At 36.2% G+C, this 24,703-nt stretch overlaps 1 protein-coding gene across 2 annotated transcripts in view; it reads left to right on the forward strand.

The window, feature by feature from the left end:
- Positions 1-24,703, forward strand: part of LOC142354264 (serine/threonine-protein kinase D3-like) — a 91,625-nt gene that overhangs the window by 49,549 nt on the left and 17,373 nt on the right. For both annotated transcript variants that reach the window (XM_075406522.1, XM_075406523.1), the window contains 2 exons: positions 2,353-2,537; positions 2,797-2,940. In XM_075406522.1, the coding sequence (XP_075262637.1) occupies positions 2,353-2,537; positions 2,797-2,940 (329 nt within the window). The remainder of the gene's footprint in view (positions 1-2,352; positions 2,538-2,796; positions 2,941-24,703) is intronic.

Raw genomic sequence — 24,703 nt, forward strand, 5'->3', positions numbered from 1 at the left:
GCCAGAGACTCTCCTTTAAAAGTTTGATAATAGGGCATTGTATAGTTCTAGTAATAATGGATTGGTTTTCAACTTTTAAATGATTTTTAGCATTTTTTAAATAATCTGCAATTTTTTTAAGGTTTCCTAAAGTTTGTCAAATTTTTTGATATTTGTACATTCTCAAGTGCCAGGAAACCTTTTTTTACGGCCTGAAAAGTTTGCTGCATGGTTTTTAGTTTCAATGGATTTGTTTTCAACAATTTAACCTTTCGAATTTTAATAATTTTCTGATAAAATTGCAAGTTTTTTTGGAAACCTTTCTTTTATTCAGTTTTTTCTTGCCTACATGGCATCTAGCCTCAAACAGGGTTTGATAGTATGTTATTAAATAGTTGCTAGGGGGCAATTGAATGTTTTCAACATTTTAAAAGAACAAATTTCTTTTTTTTCAAAATTTGAATTTTTTTAAAAAAATTAATACCTATCAGTCTTTGAACCAATTAATTTTTAAATGCTTGGAATTGGGTTACTGGATAGCCTCAAGAGACACAAAAATGAGCTTTAAGATATTAATATCGCAGTTTTCTGCAACATTTCATTAAAATTTGCAATTGACTTCAAAGATTCAAAGTTATAGCAATGATTATATTTTTGTTTAGTTTGTGTTTCTCAATTTTTCAGATGGTTCTGTTTGCTTTGGCTGGCATTGTTCAATTGATCTGCGGGTCAGATAAAGTAATTCTAAGTTTTTCATTCATTTCTTTGAATTGTATTTCAGGACTTGCCCTGCTATGTTTTTTTACTTCGTCGAAAAAAATTTCGCTTTAACTTAGTTCAAAGCTTGTTCAACATTTTGCGTGAAATCTTTTGGCTTCTATCGGCTAGTTCCACTCTTCTCTCATTATTTTGAAGTGTTTTTAATTGTTTTTGAAGCTTAAAATATTTTTGGACAGCAGCTGCTCAGCAAATCAATTCAAAACGAACAGAGTCAGTATCAAAAAACGAAATTATAAATAGAAACGGGATAAACCCATAAAACCCAATTTTAGATACACGTTATTCGAACTTTGTTCTTAGTTACCATCTGTAATGTTTATTGGTATTGATACTAGCCCATGTGTGGTCTCACTACCTAACAGGAGTATGTTCAGCTCCCAAATAGTTTGCATTTCAAAATTTTTTGTACAGAAATCATTTTTTTCACTAGTTTTTTTTCTCTTTTTTCAATCTCAATCTTGGTTATAGGAATCAACGGCGGCTATTTTCTGGCATTATGCCGGGTATGTTTAGGTTAAATGGAAGTTATTTTATTTGAACGTTTCGTTGTTTTGATCGCATTTTGCAAAGATTGATACGCATTTTAGAATACTCGATTCTGACTGGCTTATCTTTTTTTATAAGGATTAAATGGCTAAGAAAATGACGCAATGCTTTCTCGTTGAATAGATTTATATAGCTGCATTTTTCTAGTAACACAAACCAATCATCGACGTTTTTGAGATCTTCATCAATGTTTGCACAGCTTTTCTTTATTTGTTTACTATGTATCACGTGCAAAAAGTGCGATCTTGCTGCTTCAAACTAAGTTTGGTGAATCTTCAAGGGAGTCCAAGGCTGAGGTGCCAGACCGAAACTTGATTTGTCCAGTTAACCTCATAATGATAGTGCCTATGTTCAGACCGTCCCAGACGGAGAGAGCATATCTCCAGACAATCCCAGACGGAATTTGCATATGTCCAGACTTTCGTGCGTTCAAAAATTCAAGTGTGTTCAAAGTCGAATATGTCCAGACAATTCCAGACCAAAAGCGTATATGTCAAGACTTTCGTGTATTCTTTTCTGGACTATCGTGCGCTCCAAAAAAACATTGCGTTCCAACGCCAAAGTTTAAGTGCGTTCATGTCCAGAATTTCGTTCATTCAACAGACGGAGAACATTTTATTTGCTGTGGTGCAGAGCTAATCCTTGAAGATGAATAAGCTGGAGGGTTTTAAAAATTGCTTAATTTCAACCAATCAACGAATTGAACCACGTTTAGCGTAGATATTTTTGGTATAGCCTTTCTGGAAAAAAGTTGTTTTTCGTACGGATATTTGCGATTTATTCGATTAAGTTATCTTGAAATTTGGTATTTTTTATCGGATCTACGTAGAAAGAGAAAAGGACCAAGCATAGAACCGTGTGGTACACTTCTTGTTTATTATTAGTATATTTTGAGCAATTTTCTGTTGTGTGCAAAAAAACTCAAGTGAGAACTATTGCCTGGACTTATTCAGAAAAATGCAATTTGAAGAAAATCTTTAAACTGTTCTTTTAGCGGACATTGCTTTGTTATGGCATTGAAGTACAAAAAATTTTCTTGTGTTTCAGCCCTTTTGCCGGACCAAGCAGCCGTGAACACTGCGGCCATGAGCCAAGGGAATGCAGGGCAAGGAGGGTCGGGGGGTGACAATGCTGCAGGAGGGGGAGCGGGGTCAGATGGAAGCGGGCAAAGGACACTACAGGGCGCAACTGAAGAGGACATTAGTGTGTACTACCAGATTGTCACCGATGAGGTCAGTCAAGAGTAATTTTTTTTGAATTTCCTCCCAACAAATTAGATGGTACTTGGCACCAAAAAAATGTGACGTCGCTTGAATAAAAATGATTTTAGCAGCTCCGTTGTTAGTTTTGCTTGTATACATGGGGATCAGAAATCTCGGAGCGTCGGCTCTGCAAAGAAATATCTTATAAATGATGGAACATTTTGTCTCAAGCGATCTATACGTCATGCTAATTGACTGTAATCTAAACTGGCGTGATTTGTGGCTCTAGGTCTTGGGCTCTGGTCAGTTTGGCGTGGTGTATGCTGGAGTGCACAGGTTGTCGAGGAGGGAGGTGGCTGTCAAGGTCATCGACAAGCTGCGCTTTCCGACCAAACAGGAGGCACAGCTGAAGAACGAAGTGGCTATTCTCCGGGTAGGTGACCTATCATCGGTAAACTTTAATTCTGTCAAGCAAGAAGCGGCGGAGATCTGTTTAATTGCTTCCAAAAAATTTGCAGTACTTATTTGGGCGTTATCGGGTTATTAATTAATTGCTCTCAAACGATGTTTGTAGCAATTATATTAGTCCTGTCGGTCTTTTTTTATGCGATTTTTCGCTTGACCGATTTTTCGTCTGACGCTTTTGACTTTTCGTCCTCAAAAACGGGATAAACAAGTAGGGCCCAGCGGGAATTACGTGCTCTTAGAGCCTATCAGCTCTGTTTCAGCTCAAACTGTTTTGAAGATTTATACTTAAACATATGGTGTGAAAGGCGGTTCTTAGAGGTTGAAGACACCCCCACTGTCCACTGTTGACCCCCCACCCCCTATTGCCCCCACTCCCCCCACCACGCTGTTGCCCCCCCACATCAGTGTGCCCCCCCCACCTCAGTGTTGCCCCCCCCCAATCAGCCTCCGGTGCACCCCCCCCCCCCCCCCCCCCATGGCTAGCTACTGACGAACAGCCGCTTGCTAAAGAAGCAAATTTATACTATTTTGCAATTTTTTTCAAGCTCTTTGAAAATTTTTGACATTTTTTGTTTTTTTCAGCCCCAGGTGTCAAGGAACATCCTTTAGGGTTTGATAATAGGTTACTGCATTGTTTTTAGTGGTAATGGAATGGTTTCAACATTTTAACATCACGAATTTAAGCTATTTTTTGACAAAACGTGCAATTTTTTCATATTTTTTGACATTTTTTCCCTATTCAGGTTTTTCCAGACCCAAGGGTAAGGAAACATCCTATGGAGTTTGATTATAAGTTACTGACAAATTTTTAACGGTCATGGAATAGTTTTTCAACTTTTTAATGTCACAAATTTGAGCAATTTTTTTATAAAACTTGCGTTTTTTCAAGTTTTTTTGAAATTTTTTGTCGTTCTTCAGTTTTTTCAGCCCTAAGAGCAAAGGAACCTCCTCTAGGGTTTGAAGATAGACTACTGAATAGTTTCTAGATTAAACGGAATGTCCTGCAAAATTTTAACATCACGAATTTTAGTATAATTTTGATATTTTTTGCGATTTTCCAATTTTTTTTTTACAATTATAGTCATTTTTCAGATTTTTTGAGCCTCAAGGGTCAAAAAGCCTCCGTTGGAGTTTGATAATAAGTTTCTGGAAAATTTCTGATGGTTCTGGATTAATTTTCAACTTTTTAATATCACAAGTTTTAGCAATTTTTTTCAATAAAACTTGCAATTTTTTTTAAATTCGAAATTTTTTGTCACTTTTTGGTTTTCTCTAGCGTCAAGAACCACGGAATTTCATCTATTGTTTAATAATACGTTACTGCATATTTTGTAGATGTAATGGATTGTTCTTCAAAATTTTCATATCATGAATTAGAGCAATTTTGAAACTATTTACAGTTTTTCATGTTTTTGATTTTTTCCGGCAAAAGAGGCACTGGGGTCTCCTCCAAGGTTTGATAATAAGCTGTTGAATAATTGCTAGAATTAATGGGATTGTGATCAACTTTTTTATGACTCCAGTCTTAGTAGTATTTGGATAAAAATTAAACTTCAAATTTTTGGAAAATTTCTGTTCCAAGCGTATGGATTTTTGAGCCAGTGAAACTATTTGGGGCTTGAAAGAGGGATACTGGATAGTCTCATGAGACAAGGAAATGGTTCTTAAGATATTAATGTCTTGAATTTTAGCAAGATTTTGTTAAAATTTGCAAATTTTTAAAATTTTTTCAGTATTTGTCGTTTTATGAGTTTAACGACCATTACTGGCCAACGAAAATTTTCAAGTCTTGGAGATGGGTTACTTGACAGAACTTTCGAAACAAAAAATGGTTTTGATTTTTTTGCCAAGCTGAAAACTTTTTTAAATTTTTTCTTCAGTTTTTTTCTATATGATTTATTTATTAACAAGGTTAGAAAACTATAAGTTGCAGTGTCGAATCCAATCATGGAATATATTGCTGTCTCCTTCTCTCCATTTCGGTTGGGGTTCCTTTCCTTCTCTTTCTCGTTCACGTTTTATCTCTCTCACTCTCTCTTTTTGTTGATTCAGCACTTCAATCTAGTTCTGATTTATATAAAAATTATCAAAATTTTGAAAAGGGGCTGTTACGCACTGATTCTTCCTCGTGTCGTATTGCGCATTCCTCGTGGTGTTGTTGAGGTTACTATTCGGAGTAATTAACTTGAATAATCATCATTGTACAAGGGCTTATTTAGATGTTTCACAGTGCGATTTTTAGCAGATTTAAATTGAATAAAGTTAGCTAGTAATAGCCTTTTATTGAGCGGTTCAGATGCGTGATATATCCACTAATTGCCTTGTATTTTAAAGCTGTACTAAGCCGTTATTAAGATCTACGGAAGCCTGTTTTAACCTAGCATTTTTTAAAGATTTTCCAGTTCAATCTTTAATTATTTTAACAGAAATTATAAAGTTTTCAGAGATAGAATAAGAAGTTTCAAGATTATTGTTGTTTTATTATCAACTGGTTGTCAGTCTGGTTCTCCGTTGTTCTGGTGATTGTGGGTTCCACAGGGCTGTACCTTAAGTTGTATTGGTCATTCGCAAACATTTACTGATCTACAAGTTGGGTAATTACCGGCTTTTGTACGTCTCTTGATGTTTGTTAAGTACATTTACAATTTCCGTATTAGCACCTACTTTATCAGAATAATCACTTCACCAAGTACATGGTTTCTCATGAAGTTATTAACCAACCAAATATGCAAATTCATCGTCAGGGAACTCAAAAAGGTAAATTTTGAGGCTTTTAGGCACTTAATGTTTATCAGTAAACTGTCAATCTGCGGTTGTTTTTAGTAAACATAAACAAATTAGGGGGTTACAAGCCTAGATGGAAAATACTGGCTATATATGACCTTGAGATCTATCTGAATATGAACTAAATTATAGTACTATTTATGGATATTTATAGGAAAATCATCACGTAACTATGAGGCACGAAATGGGCGTGACAGGGGCTCTGAAATTCGAAGGAAAAGTTGAAAAAAGAAAAAAGCAATACATATCGATTTGGGTGGGGGGACAGATCGCCGTTGGTATCTAAGATAAAAGTGAAATGAATATTTGTAGTTAATTTACTTAGGTTAAATTGTATATGTTTTGTGTGGTTTACATAAGTACAAACATTTTCTTATCAGTATCAAAAAATTTTTGAGAAATCGAAGACCTAAGGCAATTTACATCTCTCAAAATAGCAAAAATCAACTTTGAAAATGTGAAATTAAAAGCAGGAAAAAAGATATTTTTTTCTAATTTTTAGGGTTGTTTTGAGTAATTGTTCTCGTTAGTTAACATCAAATCAACCAAAAACATTACGGAAATCTTTTTATAGCTACGAAGCTGTAAGCTGAGTGGAGCTATATTGCAGTGCTCTTGGTTTTTACAATTCAAAGAATTTGAAATGTTTTGGGTTGCTGTTTTTTTGTAAGATCTGTTCACACATTTTTATGATTTTTGAAGTAAAATTGGAGTAGTGATTTTGGTCACGCCGAAACAGGAGGTGGAGCGAAAAAGCGAGTGGTTTTGCGGCGTGGATTTTTTTCGTCCTATTTTTAAAGCAAAGTGAGAAAACGGTTTTTGAACAAAAATTTGCTTTCTCGCTAGTGGTTTTTGTTCACATGCGGCAATTTCACTTTGATTTTTACTGTTTCTTCGATATTTTGGATTGGACTTTTTTCCAAATGATTTTTCCAATCTATTCATAGTCCGTTCTAGGTCCAGTTTTCTATTTAGTCAATGAAAATTCTTTTTTTTTACTTCGTCGAATAAAAGTTTTTCGCTTTACCGTAGTTTACAGCTTGTTCAAAATTTTTCGTGAAATCTTTTGGCTAGTTTCACTCTTCTCTCATTATTTTGAAGTGTTTTTAAGCTTAAGGTGTATCTGGACAGCAGTTGCTGAGCAAATCAATTCAAAATGAACAGAGTCAGTATCAAAAAACGAAATTGGAATTAGAAACGGGATAAACCCATAAAACCCAATTTTAGGTACGCGTTATTCGAACTTTGTTCTTAGTTACCATCTGTAATGCTTAATGGTATTGTTACTAGCCCCTATGTGTTCGCACTACCTAACAGGAGTATGTTCAGCTCCAAAATGACATCAAAATAGCTTGTACTCCGAAATTTTTTGGACAGAAATCATTTTTTCTTTAGTTTTTTCACATCTTTTTTCAATCGCAATATTGGTTATGGAAATCAACGGCGGCTATTTTCCGGCAATCTGCCTGGTATTTTTAAGGTCTTATGAAATTTATTTTATTTGAACGTTTCGTTGTTTTGATTGCCTTTTGCAAAGATTTAGGCGCATCTTTTTTTATAAGGCTTAAAAGAAAATGACGCAATACTTTCTCTCTGAATAGTTTCATATAGTTTTATTTTTCTAGTATTACAAAAAAATCATCGGCGTTTTTGAGATCTTCATCATTGTTCGTACAGCCTTTCTTTATCTGTTCCTATGTATCACGGGCAAAAAGTGCGATCTTGCTGCTTTAAACTAAGTTTGGTAAATCTTCAACAGAGTCCAAGGCTGAGGTGCAAGATTGAAAATTTTTTGAAATGATTTAGAAATGATTTTCCCAATTCCTTTTTGAGTGGAATCGTTCGTTTTTTCTCAACTTAGATCTGTGTCTGTTTCTATCTCTATTATACGGCACGCAAGTGTATTCTTTCGTAGCTATTCTGGCATTCTGACGCCTATGTTCTTATCGTTTTTAATTGCTTTCTTTAGCTTGTGAGCATATATTTCCAGCCAATATCTGCTAGAAGAATGAAATAAACAAGAATTTGATAGTTACAGAGTTTTTGGATCGCCAGGTAGATGAATTCAATACAAATGTAATACATAATTTTTTGAAAATCATAAAATTATTTTTCATTTCTGTATTTTGAAATTGCGTTTTGATATGATCTTTTCCAGTATTTTGGGTGGTTCTGTAAATTGACAGACAAAATACGCAAAATGGGGTTTTAAATATATTCAAACTCTGAATTTTGTTTATTGGATCAAGCTGGAAACAAAAATATCTGAGATTTTTAAAGGATGTCTTGGGCCAATTGACAAAATATTTCAAAAATTTTAAAAAGTTCATTTCAAACTATAGTGCCAATTTTGCTCTTACCGATATAATGGCCTGAATAAGTGCTCTCATAAATTTGCAGAAAAAATAATCAAGACCTAAATGAATATTGACGAGCCTTCAGTAAATATCAGATGCCAAATAGAATATCTTAAAATGTTTTTTTTTGGTAATGAGGTTTGTATTTGTCCTTGTTTGTGTATGTTTTTGTGCGTGTGCGCTCTTGTGTGGGTAGTGGTATGTGTGTGCATGATTGAAATTAGTAGTATATGTGTCTAAAAGAGACAAATGAAAAGGGTAAGTCGGAGAGTCGGCTTCCTTAACTGTTTGACACAAGTTGAGATAGAGAGCAAAAAGTCTCAGAAATCTTGAAAAATTAGAAAAAGTACTTGATATTTGCCGTAAATTGTGGCTTGAATTATGTCACTGGCCAAAAATGTGTTTTTAGTTTTTTCTGATATGAGGGCTGCCAGATTTTTTTAGAATAAAAGTCAAATTTTTGGAAAAGTTCATTCCTGATTTTAATGTCAATTTACCTCTGCCGATACAATAGCCTCAGTAGGTCAATGCTTAGTGCCCTAAAAACAAACAGAGCTTAGACGAACGGCGATGAACCCTGAGTGAAGATCAGATGACAAATTATGAATTTTAAAATGTTTTTTGGTTTTTGTGTTTGTTTATATCTGTGTGTGCTTGTGTGGGGTTTATGTCTGTGTGTGCGCGTATATAATGCTTGTGATATGTGTGTCTAATAGAGAAAAAAGAGAGATTGTTTGAGAGAGTTGGTTCCTTTGAATGTTAGGTAATGTAGGCAGGGTTTCAAAGTTTGGTGTCAAACAACATTTACCGATATAATTTCTGATCAAACAGTCTACGTGTAGTTTTTTAGACAAAATGACAGTAAACCTAAATCAACAGTGACGATCCTTAAGTATTGACCTATTGCCCATTTTTTGTGTAAAATGTGTTGTGTGTGTTCGTTTGTATGATTTTTCTGTGTGTGGTTCAAAATGTACTACACTTGTCTTTGACTATGGTGAAGAGTTTTTGTCTGCCGAAAGCAGACTGCATATTTTCTGGTTCAAGCAGTTTAAGTAACTATCTCCAATGCATATAAATTGCTTTCGGATACCCACAACGATTTTTCGGACTCGCACGGAGCCGTCCTGTTTAAATATTTATTAAATTGCCTCAACTTAATTCGCCAACTTGCTTGTCAGTAGTGGCGTGATCGACTTCGAATTCCTTGGTTCATTTTTAGAAATAACAAAAAAATTGTGTTGCATATTTTTGACATAATTCATGGTGTGAAGGGCGGACCCCCAACTGGATATACTGTACAGAGGGCATTAAGTTTTAAATATAGGCCCTAATCTGTCTCAAGTAGTCCCTCAAGTGCTAAGATTTATAATCCTGCTGAAAATGCCTATATTCAAAGTGAAATGATTATTTTTGGTAGTGTATTATTTACATTTGTCACGCCCCTATTTCGTCCCTCATAGTTACGCGATGATATTCCTTAAAATATCCATAATTAAGTGCTTTATATTAATTAATATTCAGTTAGTTTCAAGGCCATATATAGCCAGTATTTCCATCTAGGCCTGTAACCCCTAATTTGTTTATGTTTATGAGAAACAACCGCAGATTGACAGTTTTACTAGCAAACACTTCAAGTGCCTAAAAGCCTCAATATTTACTTTTTTGAGTTTCTTGATGATAAATTCACATAATCAGTAAATAACTTCATGAGAGATTATGTACTTGGTGAAGTAATTATTCTGATAAAGTAGGTGCTAATACGGAACTTGTCTATGTACTTAACAAACATCAAGAGACGTACAAAAGCCGGAAATTGCCCAACTTGTAGATCAGTAAATATTTACGAAGGACCAATACAACTCAAGGCACAGCCCTGCGGAACTTACGATCACCAGAACACCGGAGAACCAGCCTGACAATCAGTTGCCTATCATCTCATAAAACTTGATAAAACTTGAGAAACTTCTTGTTAAAATTATTAAACAATTCTTGCTAAAATAATTAAAGATTGAACTGGAAATTCTCTTGTAAACCTCCAAGTTTGATAAACTAAGTTACAGATGAAATAGCGACTAACTTAACACTAAAATGCAAGGCAAACTAGTGGATATATCACGCATCTGAACCGCTCAATAAAAGGCTATTACTAGCTAATTTTATTCAAAATATATCTGCTAAAAATCGCACTGTGAAACACCAAAATAAGTCCTTGTAAAATGCCAATTATTCAAGTTAGTTACTTCTAATAAAAACCTCAATAACACCACGAGGAACACTATAAAAAATCAGTGCGTAACATGGTGACAGGAGTTATTAACTGTTTCCCAGTTTAACGGACCGAAATTCCAAATAATTCTTTGATAAATTCGACATTTTCTTTCTTCTCTTCGACATTTTCTTCTTTCGCTTTTCCTTCATTACCTTAAGAGCCTCCAATCATCCTGATCAGCATCCAGCACATCCTTTCCGAGCAAGACGATAATGCAGAAAGCAGTAACAAAGGAAAGAATGGGTGGAAACTGTGCTTGTGTCTTTGTGGACAAAAAGCAACAATAATTCAAAAGTGTTTGAGTGGACAATAACTGGAACAAACTCAACCACAGCCGCCACAACGGACAAAAACAACACAGGGTATTTGCAAACGAGGATATTGTGAGTAAATGATTTTGTAAAATTAACTTTGGTGCTTTATTTATGTCAATTTATAAAGAACAAATTCTCCCCGCTATTAATAATTGCCGAGCTTCCCGCAATTTTGTTGAACATATTGAAGGAAATAACATCAATTACACCCATAACAGCAATAAAACACAAGCTCAGATAGTAAGCGCTTTTTCCTCTTCAGCTTATAAATCCATCGTTATTTATGTGCTAGATAAAGATGACAAACGTGTTGCAATTTATTGGACAGCAAAAAGTTTAAATCAGAAATCTCGTAAATTTGGCCTTATCCGTAACAAACTTCAATCTGATAAAGAAATTAACCTTGATAACATCATCACTGATTATGAGATAACATCAGAATAAGTTAAATTACTGAAACCATCACTTAAATATTAACTAAAAGAGGGCAAAACATAAATTTAAACAAAATAAAAACAATTATATTTCCTTTCCCCACCCAGCTCCGGAGGTTAATGAATCAAACAGTGACTTCGGTCAATTATGCTGTTGCCTATCTGAGTGCAGCTTTCACAAGGCCTGTGCGGTCGTGGTCCCCACGAATTTTCCTAGACTAAGGGGCACTCTTTAGAGGTGAGACTTCGGCGGCCCATACGGCTTCAACGATATAAGTCTGACGATTCGACCGGAGCTTTAGGAATAGGCTTATAAGCAGCCCTTCTTTATTATTTTCTGAACAAATGGTTTCAGTAGTTTCTTTTCTGATATTCTTGTGCTATTCATTTAACTGTTTTCTTCTCTTAAAACCCCTAAATCTCTCCATTAAGTTAAGTTAAGTGAGCTATTTAATACTTTAGAACGAAAATAAGACTGATTGAACGAAAAGTATATAATCTAATCGGGTAAAAAGCAAAATGGCACACGCGCAGATCAATATCACGCCTTTTTCCGGATCAGAAACGGACAACTTCAACGAGTTTGAACAACTAATAACAGGTGCAATCGGAGTTGCAGCAATCGCAGCCGCGCAACAAGCGAATTTTTTGCAATTACTTTTAAAAGGAGATGCTTTACGATACTTCTTAACCTTACCAGAGGCCACCAGACTAGTCTTTGAAGACAGTATAACAGCTCTAAGGAATAGATTCACGCAGGATGACTTGAGAGAGATCAGAATTATAAAGTTAGAGAACCAAAAGTTCAATCCAAAAACACACTGTAAAAAATTTCTTAGTAAAGTTAAGAACTGAAGCCAATAAAGCATATCCAGCACCTGAAATAGTAGTAGCGCCAGCAGGAGCAGGTGACCCAGAAGCTCGTAGATTCGAAAGAGAGACAGCAGCAAGAGATTCTGCCCTTCAGATGTCAGAAAATCGAAAAAATGAGCAAATAAAGCGCTTCTTTATTAAGTCTATGCCAAATTGGCTTAAGACTAAGCTCATAGAAAGACCAGATACAGATACCATTGATCAATTATGCACCTTAGCTAGCCAACAGATTGCAATAAGGGAGATGTGTAATAGAGAAGAGTACTTTGATGACGGATTTAATGAAATAACTGAAACAAACACTGATAAAATGTTAAAAGCAATAACTACTATTTCAAATAATCAGAAACAACTTGAGCAGAAACTTGAGCAGAGATCAGCACCTAAAAATGAGCCACCAGAACAAGGCCCAGTAAACATTTTTACACCACATTACCCTCAACAAGTCTGCAGACAAAGTTATAGACAAAATTTCCGCCCCCAATATCAAAATTATCGACCAAATTACCCCCAATATCAGCCTAATTATCGTCCAGTTCAGCAAAACTATCGGCCCCAGCAACAGTATGCCCCTCGTGCTAATAATTATCGAGAGTTTAGACCGCAATTTAATGCCCCTAGACCATTCTATTATAATCAACAGCCACAAACCCGGAATTATTGGTCCGAACCTTCAGATAGCCCTCCATTTGTTCATCCAGCTTATGTTAATAGACCAATTTATCGGTTCCCTACTAAAAATACCCCTGCAAATCTTCTTCGACAGGGAATAGTTTATGATAACCCAGCGCCAGCCCAAAACCGATATGGTAGTCAACAAGCAAACCAGTTTAATTGTGCATGTACTCCTCAAAATAGAAATATGAGAGGTATGAATTACCCATTTAATCAACAAAAAAACTAATAAAGCCACCCAACTTTAAAAAACAAAATAAAAATTATAAAAACTCAGTTAATTATTATAACGAAAGCACGTCTAGTCCTAGTTTAGATAAAGCAATAGAACCAGTTTATAATAAAAGTAACAAAAAGCGTAGAAAACGCAAAAGTAATAATAATAAAAGTAAAGTGAATAATCCTGTGCAACTCCCAACACAAGTACCTCAACCCACGCCAAAGCCAACACCACATGTTCAGCAACTATTCAGCATTGTCCCACTTTTAGGTAGAACATTATCCTATGTTAAAGTTAAATTTAATGGAGAATTAGAAAGACGCGCACTAGTTGATACAGGAGCATTTGCCAACGTGATAAGTCGTGAGTTTTACAAGGAGCTTATTAATACAAATATCAATTCAATAACAGAAATAGAAAAGCCTGATCTAGATAAAGTAAAAATGGCAAACGGAAATATAGTTAAAATTGACAAAGCAATTAAAGTTACATTTAAATTGGGCACTCAAACATTTACAGAAGATTTCCTTGTTTTAATTGTCACAACTCCTGTAATATTAGGCAACCCATTCTTCGTTAAACACAAAGTTAGCATCTGCCCAGGACAAAGTTACATTAAATTCCCTGATCAAACTCTGCAAATAAATGAAATAAAGCCAGAAAAGCAACCCAGAAGAGTTGTAAAACGTAAAAAATTCGGAGTTTATACACAGAAAAAGCAAGTCTTACAGCCAAATCAACAAGCAGTATTAGAATGCAAGCTTTATGATAAACTAGAATCATTCACTGACCTCTGTGGGGTAATAATTCCAAACGAAATATTTGAAAAAGACAGTGAAGTAATATTAACATCCTCTTTAAGTAAAGTTGCTGAAAATAACATTCTGTACATCTATGTCCTGAACATTACCGATCACCCAATTACCATAAATAAAGGCGAAGAAATAGCAAAATTCTCATTCTTAACATCAGACCAAGCTGAAAAGTTGTTAGAAGTAGATCCTCAATTAATAAATGTTGCAAAAATGAGCGAAAATTACTTAACAGAAATATATCAATTAATTCAGGTTACAGACACCCCGAAAAGAAAATCTCAACCAGCGAAAACGGCCCCTGAATGTGAAAAACTATGGTTCCCAACGCCTGAAACGTGACCAGATCCGACAAATTTGTCGCCCTTGCAGAGAGATATCTATGAGCAACTGCTAAAACTGCAAGAAATGGAGAAATTAGATCCAAAGGGTAATATTCAGGATAAAATAACCTTTTTGAGCAAGTTTCCGTGGGAAAAATCAGCCCTCAATGATGAGCAAAAAGCAGTAGTTGGTGAACTACTAGTTGAATTCAGTGATATCTTTGCGAAACACAGATTTGACGTTGGATATAATACAGATTTAAAAATAAAGTTAACTCCAGAAAGAAGCATACCAATTTACGAACAAGGCCCTCCAACGCCCGTCCATTTGAGAAATGAGTTACAAGTAGAGCTCGCACTAATGCATTATTACGGACTGATAACAACTTTGTCTCAATCAAGATATAGTAGTCCTCTTTTTGCACAACGAAAGAACTCAGGAAGACTTAGACTGTTAATTGACTTGAGAAAAGTAAATCATTTGCTGAAAAATGACTACGTGAATACGAATTTCCCGATTTCGAACATGAGCGACGCAATAAACTACTTTGCGGGGAAAAAACTGTTTACGAAACTGGACTGTTCTCAAGCATATCACTGTGTGCAAATGGCAGACGATGTATCAGTGCAACTGCTAGCATTTAACTTTGCTTCGAGAACTTATGCATATAAATGTCTCGCACAAGGATTGAATAAGTCAGTAACTGGATTTAGCTCCTTCATTAGACATTATTTGGACCCATGTTTAGCATCAGGAAACTGTACCCAGTTTATGGATGATATTGGAAATGCAGTAACAAATTTTGAACAATTGGTACCCTCTTTAAGAGAAATTTTTACGTGTATACGTCAATCTGGATTAAAATTGTCACCCGAAAAGTGTGAAATAGCAACTGACACAATGAAATTCCTTGGAAATAACATCAGTGCAGAAGGAATATCACCAGAAAAATCAAAAATTACGAAATTTCTTGATAAATTTAAAATGCCGAAAACAACAAAACAAGTAAAACGATTAATCGGCTTCACGCAATTCTTCCGAAATTACATCCCTAATCTAGGTGAAAAACTAATGTCCTTTTACAAGCTCCTGAAGAAGGATGCAGTAACTGAAACCACAGAAGAACATGTAAAAGCATTAGAAGTAATAAAGAAGGATCTAATGGAAGCAACGAATGTAACATTGCGATTGCCAAAACCAGGCCTCCAGTATGTAATTCTTTGCGATGCTAGTTACCACGGTGCAGGTTTTGTACTAATGGTGGAAGACTACGTAAACGAAACAGGAAAGAAAGAAAAGAAAACATACGCTCCCGTATCGTTTGGATCGCATTTGTTTAATGCTACGCAATTAAAGTTCTCAATTTACTACAAAGAGTTCTTAGCATTGTACTACGCGCTGGACTATTTTTCACACTACATTTGGGGATCAAGCAAACAAGTAATTATACTCATTGACAACAAAAGCCTTTCACAATTCTTTCAGTCAAAAGTAATACCGCCATCTCTTTGGAATTGTTTAGACAGAATACTCGCCTTTAATATAGTAATTGCTCACATTCCTGGACGCGCTAATTACGCTGCAGATTTCCTCTCTCGAATGGAGAACGACAAAACAGCAACAATGTCTTTGAAATTAACAGATAGAATTCCAGTCAGAGAAATCGAAATTGACACTGAAGTACAAAACCCTGATATAGAAATGAATGCCTTATTTGACGAACACCAAACACTTGGAAACCAAGTTACTGATGAAACCCTTCAACAATTAAAAACCCTGGGATTATACGAAGAGTACAAAAAGAAGCACCTCAATAACGAATTAAACGAAATTCAAGGGCTATTAAAACTAAAAAGAAAACAAGAAATAAATTCAATTGAGTATCCAAATCCATTAGATGAATTCCCAGATATTACAGACAACTTAATTAGCCTTAACTTAGCAGATGAGCAGCAAAAAGATACAGACATTAGAACAGTAATAAACTGGATTCAACAAAATAATCAACAACCTGACTTAAAGTATGCTACAACAAATTTAAAAAAGTATCACAAGCACTTAAACAGATTAATTCTTGAAGGGAATGTCTTATACCGGAATTTTTATGATGATACTGGAAAAGTACTTCATAAACAATTCTGTGTACCTAAGCATTTGTGGAAAGAGACTATATATAGGCTCCATAATTCACAAACAGCAGGACATTTAGGCATTAAAGCAACAATTCAGGAATTCAGAAAGCGATTCTATTACCCAGGCTTCACCGAACATTTCATTAGTTTCATCAAAAATTGCCTCACTTGTCTTCAACTTAACAGAGTACCAAAAAGCCACATCACACCCAAGTTACAACCAGTCAGTTCTCTACAATCATACCCAGGAGATATGCTACAAATAGATTTAGTAGGCCCCCTAAAGTCATCACAATATAAGTATGTCTTGAGTGGAATAGATGTATTTACAAAGTACCTATTCGCAGTTCCGTTAACCAATGGATATGCTGATACAGTAGCCAGAGAACTAGTAAAGGTGTTCTTCCAACACAGCTACATTCCTCAAACAATACTTAGTGACTTAGGAACAAATTTTACTTCAGAATTAATGTCAGAATTAGCAAGTTTACTTGAAGTAAAGTTAAAACATGCCTCACTAAAGCACCCTCAAACCATTGGAGCAGTAGAACGATCACATGGACCATTGAAACGAATCTTGAAACTCAATACTGAGGAACAATGGAAAGACTGGCACAAATATGTCCCTCTTGCAACCTTTATTCATAATACTTCATATCATTCAGCGACAAATTGTTGTCCCTCAACTTTATTCCATGGCAGAGAACCTATAAAGCCCCTCGACATTAGGTTCTCTAGAAAAGTAATGGATGCAGTAGCAGTAAACTCGGACTTTGTAAATGAACTGCAAGATGCCATGATGCAAAAGTTTGGAGAAAACAAAGAAAAATTGACGACCGCATACCTGAAGTACAAAAAGTATTATGATCAAAAAGCTTCAGCGAAACCGATTCCGGAGAAATCATTCTGTTTACTTTTGAGTCCTAAGCTACTAGAACAGTCTACAGTAATAGCTTCCCAAGTACAGAAATGGCTACCGCTATATAAAGTGGAAAAAGTCCTTACTGATTCCAATTACATTATTCGAAAAGTAAATACGAATTACACCCAATGTGTGCATCGCATTAGACTGAAGCCCATTAAACCAAGTGAAACCCCTGAAGATCTCGAAGTCATCAACCCTGTAAACTTTCAACCAGACCCATCTAGAAGACAGCACATGGAACCAGATCTTTTTGATAAACATATCCCAGAATTAATCAATGAGATTCAGAGATACAACAATCCAAGAAAGTGAAACCAGACCCAGTCAGAGTTACCATAAATGTTCCCCTAGGTGGACCATTAGCAGGACCAGCAGCAGCAGCACCTCCAGTAGCACCACCGGCCCCACCAAGAATAGTAGCACCAGCAGTTAGACCACGAACTGCGCCAGTCCAACTTCCAGTATTTGACTCCTCAAGTTCAAATGAAGCAATTCCAAATCTATTTGATGAAAATATTAGTTCAGACGAAAACCTAGCTGACCTGAACCTAGACGCAGAACAAATCGCTAGAATACCAGTTGATCCACTAATTGCAGATGAAATTAGACAGCAAGAACCAGAAGTTCGTGTTCCTCTCGTATCATCCTCATCAGATGATGAAATGTTCCTACCAGCTCAACAGCCTCGCCCGTCAATAGTACCATTAGATGTTGAGTCACCTCCAGAAACACGAGAAGAACAATTTGCGTTAAACGACAGAAAAATAAGAGCGCGACCTTATCACCCTAAACGAAAACCAGAGAAAAGTTCATTCAAATCAACAGACTACCAACAGCGGAAAAATGTACGCGGATTTAAACGTGATAGAGAAATAATGTTGCATAAAGAAGATAGAACAAACCCTTACCTAACCAACCAAGTTAGAAGATCAGGTAGTCCTAGACCAAAAAATGCACGTGCCAGACTGGAAGAAGAAGAAAAACGCGAAGCAATAAAAGCATCAGCACAAGCAGCACAACAGTCAACTACCCCAAGTAGAGAGACAAAATTAGATCAAGTAAGAGCTAGCATAGCAAAATATTCAGGGAAAAAGCCCAGCAGTTCAGCAAACAAACCAGTAACCAGATCTCAAACAAAAAACTCTTCACCAGGCTCTTCAAATCAAAACTTAAATCACTTTAGTCAAGAAATAAATGCAACTTATCTAAGTTCACCAACGGATATCTTATACTCTCCACACTCTTTTGCACACTGTATATCAGCAGACCTTGCAATGGCAAAGGGATTAGCCCGACAAGTCAAAAGCTGGTACCCAGCAGCCCCAAGTGCAATTAGACTTAGATATCCACCTGATATTGGCTCAGTTTTAAATATACTTCGACCCCATTTCCGAACGTTATATCTTCAGTTTAGTTACAAAATTCAGATACTATCACAAACCAACTTACGAATCTGTATTAGCAAGTCTCTATGAGCTGAGAGAAATAGTAATAGATGCAGGAATATCACACTTAAGTCTTCCAAAACTCGCCAGTGGCTATGATAAATTAGATTTTAACATCATTTTTGAGCTTATATGTCAAGTCTTCGACCCTCTACCCATAACCATCTATATCCATTAGTATGTACAGATCCAGTACAGTCCAGCAGTACCCTTCATCTGCCCCAAAAGCCCAACAAGCCTGAGCAACTTAGTCCTAAAGCCCAAAAATCGCCAAAAAACCGAAAATTTTTTACCTCAAAATCCAGTTATTTTGATATATCTCCAAAACTACTTGTCCGAACCTGGATTAACCTATTGTTCTGAAAAGCCCTCATCCAGTAGAAGCGATTACAGCCATTATTGACCCCATTCGACCCGTTCTAAGTACCAAAAACTTAGTCTAAAATTGACCCTTCCGAAAATCCTAGGTTCAACTCAGAAAAACAGTCATATAATTGTGAAAAATGCCCCGATCATTCCAAATTTTTGCGCTGCAGCATTTTTCAAGCCAAGGAACCGACATGCAAATTTTGAAGCGATTTGGAGAACTTTAAAAATTGTGTGACGCTGGAGCCCTCAATTTTTGACACTTTTCGAATCCGCTCGAATTCAATGATAACTCCCACAAAAAACCTCCAATTGACCCATTTTATAGCCCTAGATTATTCTACTGCTCACGCTTGACATCACAGTACCCAAAAATCCCGTCAAAAATTAATAAAAGTTATGACAAAAATACCGAACCCTACCAAAGTGTGTTAAAATTGATTAAAATGTAGTGTAAATTATATCCCAAAAACATGCCAAAAACTGTCTCAAATGCCTCCAGCAGCTACCCCCAGCTGCCACCCACATGGTACAACCTCAAACAATCGTTAAAACCCAATATTTCCAAGTATATGTTGAAAAATGATGAAAAAACGAAAATTGCGCTTCTGCTTCAATCCTCCGCTTCAAACATTTTGTCATTTTATTCTCCACCTGACCCGATAAAAGCCACCTATACCCCCTACAGCCCTAGTGCAACCCCCAACTAGCTTTGTAGTACCATAAAAACCAGTGCCAGCTCATCCCAGTATCAACCATGAAGACTAAAACCCAAATAAGCTCTCAAAACGCCACAATTTTGTCAGGAAAAATCCAGTTATTTCCCACTAGAGTCAAAAATATTAACTTCTGACAGCAATTAACCATACCATCAGCACGCCCACATCTATAGCTCTCAGAATATGCACTCCCAGCCCCCTAGTGCCAATACAAGCTGAGAAAACACTGCCAAAATAACAAAAATCACAAAAATTTAAGTGTAATTTCCAGAAAAAGTGACCAAAAATGCATCTTAGTACTTGAATATGCCCGATTTTATTGTTAATTCAATTAGCCCTACTCATGAGCAGTCCAACCATAGCAATATCAATTATTCTGAACAAGTTTTTCATAGCCTCATAGCCAATAACCTATCCCCTATCTGAGCCTTTTCAAAAAACCCAGGTTCACTGCAGCAAAAACGTTATAACTCGCGAAAAAAATAGTTGAAACTGCCCAAATTTTTGCGCTGCAGGGTTTTTTGAGCCGACAAAGCGATTCACCAATTTTGAGCTCAATCGGAGCTTTTTAAAAATTGAGTGACGCTGGGCCCCTCAATTTTGGAGTCTTTTTGAAAATTTACGAACATGTTCATAAAATCCGAAATATTGATCGAAAATCCGATATTATTAGCTTAAAACATCCGCATGCTCAAGCTCTACACGCTCATATCAAAAATATTGAAAATTGTTAAGTAAAATGTTGAAATAATAGTACAAAACTGAAGCCTACCAAACTCTTCTCAAATTTGCGAAAATAGAGCCAGATTTAGACCAGAAAAATAGTATCAAATAGCCGAATTATGAGCCCATATCCAATATTCAGTCTCCCTAGTAGTTATCTAAGCCTAATAAATCCATAAAATCGCATAGAAATTCATAAATGTTGAAAAAAGTGAAAAAATCGAAAATTGCACATATTTCACAAAATTTGGTCCGAAATTCGAAAGTGAAAAAGTCAACATATTATAGCGAAATCATGCACCAAACTGCACCAATAGTTGCCACCAACATAGTACTCACTAGTATGACCCACAATTACTGTCAAAAATCAATTATCTTCAATCTATGTCAACTTATGCACCAAACATGACGCCTCACAAGTAAAAATTCAGTACATTTCACAGAAAAACTGGTATAAAACCTAAGTTAATCAACTCCAAACCTACCAAAATGCTACCCCTGATAGCCACAGATATCAGTAACAACAGTTAGCGCCTGATTTAGGCCACTAGAGAATCACCAGACTGACACATGTCTCGAAGAAGCTCAATTAGTGGAAAAATCATGCTTGAAAATTCGCATTTTGGACCCAAAAATCAACGTTATGACCCGATAAATAGCTTCAAACCCTATAATTCAGTAACATACATTCGTACCAAGCACAGGCAGTACCATTTTAACCATTCAATACCGATAATGTATGAACAGTGACGACTTATTCAGACCGAAATTTCATGATTCAAAAATAGCGAGGTTCAGATCACAAAAACAATCATAACTTTGCGAAAAATGCTTAAATTGCGCCAAATTTTTGCGCTGCAGGGTTTTTCAAGCCACTGAAGCGATTTGTCAATTTTGAGCCCGATCGGAGCAATTTAAAAATTGAGTGACACTGGAGCCCTCAATTTTTCGCATTTTTCGGTTTTTCAGACATCAGTAAAAAATTGTTCCTACCAGCTCAACAGCCTCGCCCGTCAATAGTACCATTAGATGTTGAGTCACCTCCAGAAACACGAGAAGAACAATTTGCGTTAAACGACAGAAAAATAAGAGCGCGACCTTATCACCCTAAACGAAAACCAGAGAAAAGTTCATTCAAATCAACAGACTACCAACAGCGGAAAAATGTACGCGGATTTAAACGTGATAGAGAAATAATGTTGCATAAAGAAGATAGAACAAACCCTTACCTAACCAACCAAGTTAGAAGATCAGGTAGTCCTAGACCAAAAAATGCACGTGCCAGACTGGAACAAGAAGAAAAACGCGAAGCAATAAAAGCATCAGCACAAGCAGCACAACAGTCAACTACCCCAAGTAGAGAGACAAAATTAGATCAAGTAAGAGCTAGCATAGCAAAATATTCAGGGAAAAAGCCCAGCAGTTCAGCAAACAAACCAGTAACCAGATCTCAAACAAAAAACTCTTCACCAGGCTCTTCAAATCAAAACTTAAATCACTTTAGTCAAGAAATAAATGCAACTTATCTAAGTTCACCAACGGATATCTTATACTCTCCACACTCTTTTGCACACTGTATATCAGCAGACCTTGCAATGGCAAAGGGATTAGCCCGACAAGTCAAAAGCTGGTACCCAGCAGCCCCAAGTGCAATTAGACTTAGATATCCACCTGATATTGGCTCAGTTTTAATCTACTTCGACCCCATTTCCGAACGTTATATCTTCAGTTTAGTTACAAAATTCATATACTATCACAAACCAACTTACGAATCTGTATTAGCAAGTCTCTATGAGCTGAGAGAAATAGTAATAGATGCAGGAATATCACACTTAAGTCTTCCAAAACTCGCCAGTGGCTATGATAAATTAGATTTTAACATCATTTTTGAGCTTATATGTCAAGTCTTCGACCCTCTACCCATAACCATCTATATCCATTAGTATGTACAGACCCAGTACAGTCCAGCAGTACCCTTCATCTGCCCCAAAAGCCCAACAAGCCTGAGCAACTTAGCCCTAAAGCCCAAAAATCGCCAAAAAACCGAAAATTTTTGACCTCAAAATCCAGTTATTTTGATATATCTCCAAAACTACTTGTCCGAACCTGGATTAATCTATTGTTCTGAAAAGCCCTCATCCAGTAGAAGCGATTCCAGCCATTATTGACCCCATTCGACCCGTTCTAAGTACCAAAAACTTAGTCTAAAATTGACCCTTCCGAAAATCCTAGGTTCAACTCAGAAAAACAGTCATATAATTGTGAAAAATGCCCCGATCATTCCAAATTTTTGCGCTGCAGCATTTTTCAAGCCAAGGAACCGACATGCAAATTTTGATGCGATTTGGAGAACTTTAAAAATTGAGTGACGCTGGAGCCCTCAATTTTTGACACTTTTCGAATCCGCTCGAATTCAATGATAACTCCCACAAAAAACCTCCAATTGACCCATTTTATAGCCCTAGATCATTCTACTGCTCACGCTTGACATCACAGTACCCAAAAATCCCGTCAAAAATCAATAAAAGTTATGACAAAAATACCGAACCCTACCAAAGTGTGTTAAAATTGATTAAAATGTAGTGTAAATTATATCCCAAAAACATGCCAAAAACTGTCTCAAATGCCTCCAGCAGCTACCCCCAGCTGCCACCCACATGGTACAACCTCAAACAATCGTTAAAACCCAATATTTCCAAGTATATGTTGAAAAATGATGAAAAAACGAAAATTGCGCTTCTGCTTCAATCCTCCGCTTCAAACATTTTGTCATTTTATTCTCCACCTGACCCGATAAAAGCCACCTATACCCCCTACAGCCCTAGTGCAACCCCCCACTAGCTTTGTAGTACCATAAAAACCAGTGCCAGCTCATCCCAGTATCAACCATGAAGACTAAAACCCAAATAAGCTCTCAAAACGCCACAATTTTGTCAGGAAAAATCCAGTTATTTCCCACTAGAGTCAAAAATATTAACTTCTGACAGCAATTAACCATACCATCAGCACGCCCACATCTATAGCTCTCAGAATATGCACTCCCAGCCCCCTAGTGCCAATACAAGCTGAGAAAACACTGCCAAAATAACAAAAATCACAAAAATTTAAGTGTAATTTCCAGAAAAAGTGACCAAAAATGCATCTTAGTACTTGAATATGCCCAATTTTATTGTTAATTCAGTTAGCCCTACTCATGAGCAGTCCAACCATAGCAATATCAATTATTCTGAACAAGTTTTTCATAGCCTCATAGCCAATAACCTATCCCCTATCTGAGCCTTTTCAAAAAACCCAGGTTCACTGCAGCAAAAACGTTATAACTCGCGAAAAAATAGTTGAAACTGCCCAAATTTTTGCGCTGCAGGGTTTTTTGAGCCGGCAAAGCGATTCACCAATTTTGAGCTCAATCGGAGCTTTTTAAAAATTGAGTGACGCTGGGCCCCTCAATTTTGGAGTCTTTTTGAAAATTTACGAACATGTTCATAAAATCCGAAATATTGATCGAAAATCCGATATTATTAGCTTAAAACATCCGCATGCTCAAGCTCTACACGCTCATATTAAAAATATTGAAAATTGTTAAGTAAAATGTTGAAATAATAGTACAAAACTGAAGCCTACCAAACTCTTCTCAAATTTGCGAAAATAGAGCCAGATTTAGACCAGAAAAATAGTATCAAATAGCCGAATTATGAGCCCATATCCAATATTCAGTCTCCCTAGTAGTTATCTAAGCCTAATAAATCCATAAAATCGCATAGAAATTCATAAATGTTGAAAAAAGTGAAAAAATCGAAAATTGCACATATTTCACAAAATTTGGTCCGAAATTCGAAAGTGAAAAAGTCAACATATTATAGCGAAATCATGCACCAAACTGCACCAATAGTTGCCACCAACATAGTACTCACTAGTATGACCCACAATTACTGTCAAAAATCAATTATCTTCAATCTATGTCAACTTATGCACCAAACATGACGCCTCACAAGTAAAAATTCAGTACATTTCACAGAAAAACTGGTATAAAACCTAAGTTAATCAACTCCAAACCTACCAAAATGCTACCCCTGATAGCCACAGATATCAGTAACAACAGTTAGCACCTGATTTAGGCCACTAGAGAATCACCAGACTGACACATGTCTCGAAGAAGCTCAATTAGTGGAAAAATCATGCTTGAAAATTCGCATTTTGGACCCAAAAATCAACGTTATGACCCGATAAATAGCTTCAAACCCTATAATTCAGTAACATACATTAGTACCAAGCACAGGCAGTACCATTTTAACCATTCAATACCGATAATGTATGAACAGTGACGACTTATTCAGACCGAAATTTCATGATTCA

This window comes from Convolutriloba macropyga, chromosome 15, assembly GCF_964194025.1.
Source record: "Convolutriloba macropyga chromosome 15, txConMacr16.3, whole genome shotgun sequence".
Taxonomy (NCBI): domain Eukaryota; kingdom Metazoa; phylum Xenacoelomorpha; order Acoela; family Convolutidae; genus Convolutriloba; species Convolutriloba macropyga.